The sequence below is a fragment of the Gracilinanus agilis genome, chromosome 6, assembly GCF_016433145.1.
Source record: "Gracilinanus agilis isolate LMUSP501 chromosome 6, AgileGrace, whole genome shotgun sequence".
In the NCBI taxonomy this organism is placed as follows: domain Eukaryota; kingdom Metazoa; phylum Chordata; class Mammalia; order Didelphimorphia; family Didelphidae; genus Gracilinanus; species Gracilinanus agilis.
In genome coordinates this window covers 276,289,181-276,302,925 of record NC_058135.1, presented here as the reverse complement: position 1 = coordinate 276,302,925, position 13,745 = coordinate 276,289,181, and the positions used below count along the sequence as shown (strand labels likewise).

The 13,745-nt window shown below is 32.6% G+C and overlaps 1 protein-coding gene across 1 annotated transcript; it reads left to right on the top strand.

The window, feature by feature from the left end:
* The first annotated feature begins 12,539 nt into the window (after window positions 1–12,539).
* Window positions 12,540–13,514, top strand: LOC123252655 (olfactory receptor 5T1-like). The gene has a single exon (XM_044681921.1). It carries the CDS (start codon window positions 12,567–12,569, stop codon window positions 13,512–13,514), a length of 948 nt encoding a protein of 315 aa, XP_044537856.1. The 5' UTR covers window positions 12,540–12,566.
* Window positions 13,515–13,745: the final 231 nt, after the last annotated feature.

The following is a 13,745-nucleotide window of genomic DNA, read 5'->3' as shown; positions in this document are numbered from 1 at the left end:
AAAAAAAAAAAGACAAACTTGGGAAAGGCAGTGGGCTTTTTACTTCCATTCTTTTACTGAATCCCTGGGCTCATGCCTCTTATCTTATCACAATGTAGCAGTGAAGCATGGAGGGGACCACACTGTGCTGAAATCCAGAAACTGATTTTACCTTAAATTAGAAGACAGAGCTCTCTCTATCTCCATCAATCTCTCTCTTTTCTATTAAATGATTATAAATCTGGTAATAAGTTTCTAGATAAATTTTTATTTATAACACAGGCAAAACATAAAAAAAAGACAGAACACTTTCTCTACTAAAGTGCATCTTGGGAATGTAATCATCTTTATGATAAATATACTACCTCCATTATATAATCTTCATTCTCAGGAGACTGCAAATACATTTTTAATCCTCTAGCATTAGGTACATTTACCTACATTTAAAAAGTTAAATTTCCCTGCTTGAAATTTAAGTATAATTCTTTCCCCTTCAGATCCTCTTAATTGTCTCCCTCCTGAGCACAAACAATATAGATCATATTCATTGTACTTAAAGAAAGCAATAGCATGGTGACAACTTCCCAAGCAAAATATAATTGGGAACCAAATTGAAAGCCCATTCAGTCAAAATTTGATTGAAATGATTAGATTTCCTAAATTACAGTACTCTACCTTTAGTCCAAGTATTCAAGAATTGTTACTCATTCCTTATTTCCTTTCCTCTCTGCTGGAATCTGAGAGAAATGAATTCAGTCAGGAAGCCCTGCCATAACAGATTATTAAGCTAGCACAAAACTGAGATTTCCTCTCTAAATTGTCCTTTTCTACCATTGACTAGCTATATGATCCAACTCAAGGTGTTTAACCTCTTAAAATCCTAGACAGCAATCTAAGAGTTTGAATAAACATGTTGGTTATATGAAGGGATAACTGAAAAGAGTTTTTTTTTTTGAGGGGGGACACAAAAAAATATAAAGATGGAAATAAGAAAAAAATTTTTTTCTTATATTAGACCCATAATTTTCCTCCTTGAAAAGCAATTTGAACAGTGCTCTATTCCGTGGGCTCATCTAAGCACTAGAGAGACAGAAATAATATTCACACATTTAGAACGATGATTTTCTATGCAACATAATGACCACTTGATTAAAGGTTACTATGATTTTGATCACATTGGTCTACTGTGATAAAAACAAATCAGAAAGAATAGTAGAATAGGACAACTTACCTGTTGAGGAGAAAAGGTGTGCCCTGAGTACATATGGCACAGCCCCATGAATCTTGCCAGGGTTTTTACATCTGGAGGCCTCTGATTAGTGAGAAATAACATGTCTTCAGGCTCACATAATTTATTAAAAATATCCAAAATAGGTCCCTTTCCCCAGGGGTAAAAAGGCATATTAGGCATTCATTACTGAGCACCCTTTCCATATCATCCTGATCCCCAAATGAATATATAAATGACTTGAGGGATTAAAATTATTGTTTGTACGAATGTTTGTTTTTTTCCAGCGGAATATTGTCAGGGATTATTTTTAACACATAGAGGAAATTTGACCCCATGGGCCAATGTTTGTTTTCCCAGAACCTATTCTCGTTGATCTCATCCTGATTGTTACTCATTTATACCTACTACGGTTCTCATTTCCCTTTCCATCCTGATATGCTCCCTTTCACTTTTTTTTATTTGAAATTCATCATCATTTAGTAAATTAATATTTGTGAATTAAGAATGTGTTCGATTTCAGGGGGGGGCAGCTGGGTGGCTCAGTGGATTGAGAACCAGGCCTAGAGATGGGAGGTCCTAGGTTCAAATACGGCCTCAGACAATTCCCAGCTGTGTGACCCTGGGCAAGTCACTTGACCCCCATGGCCCACCCTTACCACTCTTCCAACTAGGAGCCAATACACAGAAGTTAAAGGCTAAAAAAAAAGAATGTGTTCAATATCTTCCTACCTTCAAGGATATTTTTCAAGTAGTGTTATCATGTGATATATACATAATACACAAAACAATTATGTATCAATCAGTTGCCAACAAGTACTTATATTAAGTGCATATCACCTGCTAAATCCTATTCTAGGTGAGAGGAATATAAGTGCAAAGGAGACAAACCCTACTGTTAACTAATGAACTTATACTCTAATGTGGTAGTATAATGTATCCATGTGTTCAGAAAGCATCTTTTAATAGTTGTGTACTGGTGATACTAATCATCAATATCTATTCAAGAGAGTTAAGTATAGCCTTTCCTTTTAAAAATGAAGATTGGTATTAAATCCGATATTGCTGTGTATAGTTCGCATATAAATCTGTGAGAATTTGAATTTAATTTACATCTAGAGCAGGGATCTGGAGTCTGTGAACTTAAGAAAAGTTACTGTTCCATAGAATTGATTTCCCATGGCATTTTAAATATCTTATTTTATCATTAAAATATTACTTTAAAAGGGCATCTAAAGGCTTCACTAGCCTTCCAAAAAGAATTATGACTTAGAAAAATATTAAGAATCTTTGAACACAGGTATTCAAGCACTCAATATTTATTATAAAATAAAATGTAAATAACCAAATGGTAATCCGATTCTGACTAGTAGCAAGGGGTTAGCAGCAATCCTAATTTAAATAGGGAAGTCTTTATATCATAGATGGAAATATTATTCAGGCCTCCTTTTGGTCCACTTACTCCATACCTTTGATTTACCCCTAAACATTTACTCTTAACATCAGGAATAAGATATGGTCCATGAATGGCTACTGTTGGCCCAGGGATTTTCAGGGATTACTTTGTTCTTGTCATTGCTAATCTTACTCAGTACTGATTTAGGATTACACATTATGTAAATTAGTCATTAAATAAGTATTAAATGCCTGCTCTGTTTCAGAGAATATGCTAGGCATTGGATATACAAAGAAAGATAAAATATACTCTTTTTATAAAGGAGCTCACGGTCAAATGGAGAGAAAATATGCAAATAACTCTGCACAAACAATTTGTATATAGAGCAAATGAGAAATAATCAATATAATAAAGTACTAGAATTAAAGGATAACTAGGAAAGCTGATGCTTCTGCCCAAATCTGTCATTCTTCTTTCAGTTTACTCTAACCAAAAATTTCCCTGAGCTTCAGTAATTGCCATCATTCTTGGTGTTTTCCCCCCAATACTTCTGGTGAACCACATTTAGGAAAATATATTCTTCACTTTTGGAGAAGGAAATATCAAATCACTGCAGTATTTTTGCCAAGAAACCCTCAGATGGAATCATGAAGAGTTAGACATGACTGAAATCACTGAACTGCAATCTTTAATATGTTCATGCATTGTTGATGCAGGAAAGGTTTCTATTAGGCGTGTTGGTGACTAAGTGGGAAGGGATATGTTGTGAGGAAGATTAGGTAGTAATTAATTAAGTATTAAGGATATACCTAGCAGGAAGGAGCTGGAGCATTCCAAGATGGAATGAAGGAGCAGGAAGAAGTTGCTTATGCTCTGAGGGAGACTCCATTAGCGTTTGGCACAAACTGCTGTTAGCCCTGGGAGATCTCAGAGTAAAGGACACCCTACATCCCGATTTCCCTGGGATCCTGTGTGGTGGTGGCATCTAGCAAGGTGACAAGAACTACAGAGCAGCACCAAGGAAAGAGAAGTTTGGGATCTGGTGGACAGCATCTCAAGCACACCCTCTCTACTTGGATACCTTAGCTTTTGACATCCTGAGATAGGAATTTCCAAAACAAGTATATCAAAATATTTATACATATATAAGTACATATATGTATAAATGTATATATAATTTACATGTAGAAACAATTTTGTTGTTTTTTGGTTTTGATATTTTTTTAAACCCTTACCTTCTGTCTTGGAGTCAATACTGTGTATTGGCTCCAAGGCAGAAGAGTGGTAAGGGTAGGCAATGGGGGTCAAGTGACTTGCCCAGGGTCACACAGCTGGGAAGTGACTGAGGCCAGATTTGAACCTAGGACCTCCCATCTCTAGGCCTGGTTCTCAATCCACTGAGCTACCCAGCTGCCCCCTGGTTTTGATATTTTAAAATTCAGGTTTTCTCTCTCTCTTTTCCAAACCCCACTCCTTGAAGTCTGAAATAAATTATATCCATACTTTCATGTAACACATATTACCATATTTCTAATGTCATGATAGATGACATATCATGTGTATAATAGAAATCTCATTATATATATGTATGTATAGATAGATAAATAAATATAGATATATATGAATAAAATGATAAATTTTGATCTGCATTTAAATTCCAATTGTCTCTTTGAGTACAGATAGCATTTTCTAGATGAATCCCTTGTGGTTATCTTGGAGACTTGCTTTGCTGATGATGGTTTATTTCTTCACAGCTAATCATTGTATGATATTTCTATTACATTGTTCATCTGCTTCTGCTCACTTCATTTTGCATTAGTTCATGTAATTCTTTCCAGGTTTTTCTGAACTAGTCCTGTTCATAGTTCTTTATGATGCAATAGTATTCCATTACAAATATACAACAAACTTACTCATCTAATTTCCAAGTGATGGACAACCTCTCAGTTCTGAATTCTTTGCCACTACAAAAAGAGTTGCTAAAAACATTTTGGTACAGGCAGATTCTTTTCCTTTGATTATGATCTTGTTGGGATACAGACCCAGAAGTGCTATTGCTGGGTCAAATGGTAGGCTTAGTTTTGTGGCACTTTGAGCCTAGTTCCATACTACTCTTCACAATGGTTATATAGATTCACATTTCCTTCAATGGTGCCTTAATGTCTCAGTTTTCTCATATCCCCTCCATTATAGATCATTTTCATTTTTGGTTATGTTAGCCAATCTTGTGAGTATGAGTTCATATCTCAGAATTGTTTTAACTTTCATTTCTCTAATTGATAGTGATTTGGAGCATTTTTTTCAAATGACTGAAAAGTTTTAATCTCTTCCTTTGAGAAGGGCCTTTTCATATCTCTTGATAATTTTGGCTTGTGGAATGTTATATATCTTATAAATTTGGCTCATTTCTCTATATATTTGAGAAATAAAGCTTTTCTCAGAAATATATTTTTCCCCAAAAAATCGATATTTCCTTTTAAATCTTGAAGATTTAAATCTGGCATTGATTTTTGTTGTTGTTTTGTTTTGGTGCAAAACCTTTTTTAATTTAATGTAATATTAATTTAATGTAATTAATTGTAATTAAAGTAATGTAATTAAAGTAATGTAACATGATTTGATGTAATCAACATTATCCATTTCATTTTTTGGTAAAGTGCCCTCTGGCTTGTTTGGTGATAAACTGTTCTATTATCTGTAAGACTAATAAGAGGTAAACTTCTCTATATTGCTCTAATTTATTTATGGTATTATCCTTTATTTCTAAATGAAGTATCCATTTAAAAATGTATCTTGGAGTCTGATGAGATGTTGGTCCATGCCTTATCTCTGTTATACTACTTTCCAGTTTTCCCAGCAATTTTTGTCAAATATTAAATTCTTTCCCCCAAAGCATAAATCTTTGGGTTTTATTTAAAAATTTAATTAGAGGAATCAAGAGAAGTTTACCTATTAGTCTTACAGATAAGGGAACAGTTTATCACCAAACAAGCCATAGGGAACTTTACCAAAAATTAAATGGATAATGTTGTTGATTACATTAAATTAAAAAAAAAAAGTTTTGCACCAAAACAAAACAACAAAAATCAATGCCAGATTTAAATCTTCAGGATTTAAAGGGAAATAACAATTTTTGGGGAAAAAGCCAGGTTCCAGAGTAGATATTAAGCTTGTTAAGCTCTATTTCTTACTCTACTCTTTCTCATTTCTCTACCTTACTCTTTCCCTCTATTTTGTAAATAAAACTTCTATAAAGTCATTTTGACTTGAGATATATTAATTTTGGTGACCACGTTTCTGTTATATTTAGTCCAAACTTAATTTTTAACACTTACAGCTGTGACTATTTTTGTACCAAATATTTTCCCCTATTATCTCTTTGGGGTACAAACCCAGAAATGGAATGGTTGAATCAAAGGGTAGGCAGTCTTTTAAAGTCCTTTGAGAATAATTCCAAATTGCCTTACATAATGGTTGGATCAATTCACAAGTCCACCAGCAGTGTTTTAGTGTTCCAATTTTGCCACATTCCCTCCAACATTTATTATATTCCTTTACTGTCATATTGGCCAATCTGCTAGGTGCTAGGTGATACCTCAAATTTGTTTTGATTTGCATTTCTCAAATTATGAAACATTTAGAACACTTTTTCATGTGCTTAATATTAGTTTTGATTTCTTTAGCTGAAAAATGCCTATTCATATCCCTTGCCCATTTATCAATTGGGGAATGGCTTGATTTTTTTTTTACAATTGACTTAGCTCCTTATAAATTTGAGTAATTAGACATTTGTCAAAGGTTTTTGTTATAAAGATTTTTTACCAATTTCTTGCTTTTCTTCTAATTTTAGTTGCATTGGTTTTGTTAGTACAAAAACATTTCATTTTAATGTAATTAAAATTATTCATTTTATGTTTTGTCACATTCTCTTTCTCTTGTTTTGTCTTAAATTCTTTCCTTTCCCATAGATTGGATAGGTATATTATTCTATGTTCACCTAATTTACTTATAATTTCCTTCTTTATATTTAAGTCATTTACAAATTCTGCATTTATCTTGGTATAGGGTGTGAGATGCTGATCTAAACATAATGTCTCCCATACTGTTTTCCAAGCAGTTTTTCTCAAATAGTGGATTTTCATCCCAAAAGTTAGGTTCTTTAGCTTTATTGTACACTATCTTTTTAAGGTCATTTACCCAAAGTCTATTCCGTTGATCCTTCCTCCTGTTTCTTAACCAGTTCCATATTGTTTTGATGACTGCTGCTTTATAGTATGGTTTAAGCTCTGGTACTGGTAGCTCCCCCCTCCTTCATGTGTTTTTTTTTTTCAGTATTTCCCTTGATGTTCTTGATCTTTTTTTATTCCAAATGAACTTTGTTATAGTTTTATTTTTCTAATTCAGTAAAAAAAAATCTTAGTAGTTTCATAGGTATGGAACTGAATAAGTAAATTAATTTGGATAGGATTGTCATTTTTATTATATTAGCACATCCTACCCATGAGCAATTAGTGTTTTTCCAATTGTTTACATCTACTTTTAATTGTCTGGAAAGTGTTTTGTAGTTGTCTTCATGTAATTCATGCGTTTGTCTCCACAAATAGATTCACAAGGAAAATTTACCTGATGATTTCTTGCAATGTAGTATCCAGACCCTTTTTTTTGGATTATGGCTTTCAGGTATTCTAATGATTCTTATATTGTCTCTTCTGTTCCATTTCCCAGATGAGTAGTGTTTTTTTTTTCCCAATGAGGTATTTTAGATTTTCTTCTATTAAAATAATTTATTTATTTTTTAATTTTTTTCCTGATGTATTATGGTTTATATTTGTACAATTCTAATTTTATGAAGTTATTTTCATCCTTGAATTTTTGTGTTTCCTTTTCCATTTGGTTTATCCTATACTTTAAAGAGTTGTTTTCTTCAATGTTTTCTTTGGGAGGGGGGCTCCATTTTCATTTGGTTGATGATTCTTTTCCTTAGGAAGCTATTTTTGTCAGTGATGCTTCCCCCCCCCCCCAAGCTTATGAGTTTTTCTCCCAATTCCCCAGTTATTTGTTTTTTTAATTTCTTTCATGTTCTTCCAGAGATTTTTTGAGGCCTGCCATCCTTCACAATTTCCTTTGAGGCTTCACTTGTTTTTGTTATTTTTTTATTTTTTAAAAATAGTTTTTGTATTATTGTCCTCTTCAGAGTTCATATCTTGATTGAACTTGCCACTAAAGTATCTTTCTAAGTTCAGTATTTTTTCATTTTATAGTTGTTGTTTTTTTCTTTTCCCCTGTTATCTATATTATGTATCTGTTGATATTCTTCTCTAATGCTATGGTCAAAGGCACAATTTTCTAAGCTTACAAAGGACTCTCCCCTTGTACTTGGGGTAAGACTGGTCGCCTTTATTCCTCACATTTTTTCTTTTGAGGAGTTGTCCTGTTGACTTTCTCTGAAGAGATGTACAATGGCTTTATCCAGTTATATTCATTACTCCATGCTACCAATTTTCTTATTTTTTTTAAAGGTCTATATATATTTTACAGGTTTATAGCTGCTTGGCATTGAGCTATTGAATCACTTCAGCAATTTGTAATTTTAGAATATTATCTAGGGCAAAGAACATAGAATTTTGCATCATGAATTTAGAGACAAGAATTTTTTAAAAATGAGTCCTATTCACTCATTTTATGTAATTTAGAATATAAATTTAAAGGAAAAAACGTTAAATGATCTACTTTTATGTGACAAAATTTTAGTTACTCCTATTTTAGCAGAGATTTCTCATTATAAAGTAAAAAATATATAAATAAATATAACAGCATAGTAACTTCATACGATTGTGCATGTAACATCCCATATAGGTAGTATTCCTTCGCCTCTATTTCTTTTCATTAACATAATTTCAAATACTCTAATTCCTATATCCATCTATGAAAAATAAATATATATTATTAAAAACCTGCTGTCAAATATTAATGTTGATGGCACATTTTATCAACACATCCATACATAAATGCAACCTATACTTCTATACACTAAATCTATCATCCTTTTTAAATGGACAATAAGTTTTAGTTGTTTGTTTTCTGGTACCATGATCTTGCCACTTAGGGGAACCAGAAGAGCAATTTGTACCATAGCACACTATTATAGAATTAATCAATTTTGAGGATATTCATATGTTGAAGAATGGAATTAAGACATGTACAATGTATACATTAATGATGTTTGGGATGTAAATGTTTTAAACTATGACAATCAATTTATTTTACAGATGATTAAATCAAGTGTTAAGGAATTTTGTAATTTGCTGAGTCTCAGCATGTGGCAAGGAAGCACTTAAATCCATATTTTTTGACCCTGAGATTGGATCTCCATTTGTCAACTTAATTTTTAATTAAGTCACCATTTATTGAGCACCTATTGTGTTCTGGGTGATGTGATGAAAACTGAGCACACAAATTAGAAAAAAAATACTAGTCTCTGTTTTAGGTTTTTCCATAATCCTATTTGTCTTCCATTGAATAACCAAAATGATTTTCCTAAAGAGCACTCAGACTATGTTGCTCCTTTATTCAATAAACTCCAGTGTTTACCTATCTCCTCAAGGAGCAAATTCTAAATGCATCTATGGCTTTCAAATTCTTTAATAACCCTCCTACCCTAATTATTGTATATCTATAAAACCTAGATTATCAACCTCATGGAAGAAAATTGAACTCCTTCGATTAAAATTATTTTAGGACATACACTGTCATATTTAATACATTCATATAAACTGAACAAGTAATATTTTCCACATATTACTTCTTTTCATGATTTCATAGCTACTATGGCAAAGGCAATCAGAATTATGATCTTCTGTCACTTGGCCAAATATTATGTGTGTATATGTATTTTTGTATTCTTGTGGGTGAATATGCATATATGTGTATGTGTATATATATTTGCGTGTGAACATATATCTATAAACACATTTACAGTATATATGCATTATGTGTCTCCATGTATAGGTAGAACTATGCATAGAATATAAATTTCTGTATATACATTTTATATCACTATCAAAGAATCTATGCATATTTCCTCTAAAATATCTTCTTTCTAAATAGGCATCCAAGAAATAAATCTAATTAGATAAAAACCATGCCTGTATATTGATAGATCTATTGTAAAAGAACAGTCTTTTTTTTCTCTGCTAACCCTTTGTGAATTCAACCTTAACTTCTTTGTCCCCAAGGGTGACTTAGCTCCATCCCTTGAGATAATTCCCAATAGAAATTCTCAGAAGCCAAAAAAGCAAATATAAGTCATCTGAATCAGATTAGATCTACTTAAACTACATTCTATGTTTCTCTACTCCACAATCAAGATGAACAATTCCAAAGTTGGAAGAAAGTCTGATAATTTGTAGCAACTGTTTATTTTTTGTAATTTTTATTCATTCAAAGAATTTTCATTTGTCAACAACTAAGACTGATATAATACTTTAAATACATAATCTCCTGTGAATCATAAAATAATTTTGAGTTCAAGACTACAGGTATTTTTCTTTTTTTATATTATTAATCAACATACATGTATTAAGTGCCTTCTATATGCCAAGTACTATGTTTAAGGTACTTCCTCATGTTCTTACAGCCATTTTAATATCTGAGTCTGATTATAAATCCAGATCATGTCAATGGAAAGTCAGTTGTGCCATTTACTATGATACATCCCTGGTAAATTGAGGGAACAAACTGACCAGAATCAAGTTTCTCTTAACCTTCATAAAAATGGAATAATCAGAATCAAGACTTATGTTTACTATTTATCAGTTTGCACACCTGTTCAAAATCTTTCTAGACCTTTACAAAAGTCCCATGATGTAGAGAGCAAACTTATTATCTCCCTTTTTCTATTAAGGAAACTGAGGCATGGAAGGAAAGCACTAGCTGATTCAGTGGATGTGGGAAAGAAGGGAAGCTCCTATTATATGCTAGTTACTATGTTAAACACTTTACAGTTATCATGTCATTTGATCTTCACAACAACCTTGGGAAATAGTTGATGTTATTACTTCCATTTTATATTTAAAGAAACTGAGACAAAAAGAAGTTAAGTGATTTAACCAGGGTCACACATCCAGTAAGTGTCTGAAGCCAAATTTAAATGCAAGGCTTTCTGACTCCAAGTCCAGCAATATCTACTGGGTAATCTAGCTGCCTCTAATGGAGAGTTCATATGGAATTAGCCCTTGATTCACACATTACCTCAGATACTTTATACTATTTAGGTGATAGTAGACAAATCATTTAAATTTTTTCCCTCAGTTTCCTCATCCATAAAATTAGGATAATGTCACCAACCTCACAATTCTCTTGTGAAGATAAAATGTGATAAAATATTATGAATATTTTGACATTATGATAATTCTGCTGACTAAATATATAAAATCAACTTTTAGTGTTTATCTTTCCACAGACTTCCAAACTTCAATATAATTTCCAAAATTATTTGGAAGATTCATTTTAAATCAACCTTTATTTCTAAAATATTTACCGTATTTTCCCATGGATTTTGGAATGTTTTTGTCATATCCTTTGGTAATGGTAAGAGACCAGATTTTAATTTCCTCTTATTTTCCCTTGCTTATCCTAGTAGAAATAAAATTTTAAAAATCACATTTTTTTCTTCTTGGTTTCTGATGCCACAGAAGGAGTGCTGATATTATCCCCTATTATTCTGCTTATTTTAATTCTTTGGTTAATTAATGATTGATGAAGATCTCCTCTAATAGGAGTAAGCCATGTAAATTGAAACCTGAAGAAAATATGATGTCTTAGAGATTAGTTTTAAGTGATGAGTCATTACTTGTATAGCACAAAAGAAGAGCATTAGGAGATACAATTCCTAGGTCAGATAACAGGACAAGGTCAATGTCATGGATCTGACTCTTGTCCATTTTGATATCTCTAAGGACTTTCTCTACAGGCTTCAGGGTCTCCTGGAATGTGTCTGAGCACAATAGTTTAGTCTTAGTATGGGTAATGGATGGGTAGAAATTGATAACCTCATTTGTTTCTGTAAGAAGCTAGTAGTAGGGAATAATGCACAGTAAGTCAGAGATGATAGACTTAGAGAAATACTGGAAAGAAGTTAAAAATTACAGAATTTTGTAAATTGAGCATTTAATGTAAATATATCAAAAATAATTTTTTCTACCTCTACATTTGAATAATTTGTGGTTATTTGGCAAATACTTAAGAGTCGTATGTCTCCGAGCCCTCTGTAAAATGATATAATTGAACTAGATGGGTCTGAAGTTTCCATTTCAAGATTGATTAAGTTATGGTCTGGGCTATTTATGACAAGAATAAAGATTGTGATTTTTTTTAATTGGCTTTTGAATACTCTCTCTATAAGAGAAAACAAGCAAGCAACAAAACAACCAAACACATTTTGTCTGTGACTAAACTTCTTCATATAGATATATCATCATCATCAAAACACTCAACAGGATTTGTAAATGGACAAAATGTAGTTCATTTTTTCTATAGGTCTGCTATATATTTGTAGTTATGACTATCTTTTTTTCTTAGATGGTTAAATGTGCTCTATGATATAGAAATAATGATTAAAATGTAAAGAAAAGTGACTTCAACCAGCTGCTAATTTAAATAAATTATTCCTTTTCCCACTCAACAGGGCCATCTGATTCTACAGAGAGTAACAATAGAATACTTCTCCCCTTCATCATTGATTGTACTGATCAGTGTCTATCCTAGTTTGCAACACCAAGGACACAATTGTTGATGGGTTCAAGTCAATGGGTTCCAAATGTGCCAAACTATGATGATGATACTAGCATTCTATGCTATATTGAATTATATATGATAGTTCCTCCAAAAAAGTAAGTGTACTGAACTGTATTAAATAATCTCCATAACTCTCTTTTGACAGGGTTGGATAAATATAAAAAAATCATGTCTAATCAAACAGAAGTTATGATGTTTGTTTTGATTGGCTTTACAAATCATCTAGAGATACAAATCATCCTTTTCATAATGTTCTTAGCAATCTATATCTTTACTCTGGTGGGGAATCTGGGTTTGGTTCTATTAGTTGCCATGGATTTTCGGCTCCATACTCCCATGTACCATTTCTTGAGTGTCTTATCTTTCTTAGATGCCTGCTATTCCTCAGTGATCACACCTAAAATGTTGGTCAATTTCTTAGCAGAGAATAAGACCATTTCCTTCTCTGGTTGTGTAGCCCAGATGCTCATCTCTATAAGTTTTGGGACTACTGAGTGTTTTCTCTTGGCTGTCATGGCTTATGACCGTTATATTGCAATCTGTAACCCCTTGCTCTATACAGCCATTATGTCTCCACGAGTGTATGTGCCCCTTATAATTGGTTCATATGTAGCAGGTGTTTTACATGCCATCATACATACTGTAGCTACATTTCATTTATCCTTTTGTGCATCCAATGAAATCAGGCATATCTTCTGTGATATCCCTCCACTCTTGGCCATCTCTTGTTCTGACACTTATATCAACGTACTCCTGCTTTTCACATTTGTGAGTTCAATTGAGATTTTCACCATCTTGATTGTCATTGTTTCCTATGGTTTCATCTTGGCTGCCATTCTGAGGATACGTTCAACTGAAGGGAGGAAGAAAGTCTTCTCCACCTGTGGTTCTCACCTGACAGGTGTTTCTATCTACCATGGAACCATCCTCTTCATGTACCTACGGCCTACTGCCAGCTACTCTTTGAACCATGACATGATAGTATCTGTGTTTTATACCATTGTGATACCTATGTTGAACCCCATCATCTATAGTTTGAGAAACAAAGATGTGAAAGAGGCAATAAAAAAAGTTTTGGGGAGAAAAAAGTTCACTAATAATCTTTTAAATGCCTAAATAAATATGTGATGAAGGTAGTAAGAAATATTATGGATTGGGCAAAATATAAGAAAAATAGCCAAGAAAAATAGAATCAACATGCATTATGTATTGCTTTGTTATTCAATCTAATATTTATGCTTACTTATGAAGAAGGATCAAGTTACAGCAATTTACCAAATGAAAGAAATAAAAAGAACTGGACCAACAGCTCAAGTAAAAGATTTGACTTTATTTGTGGGCACAAAA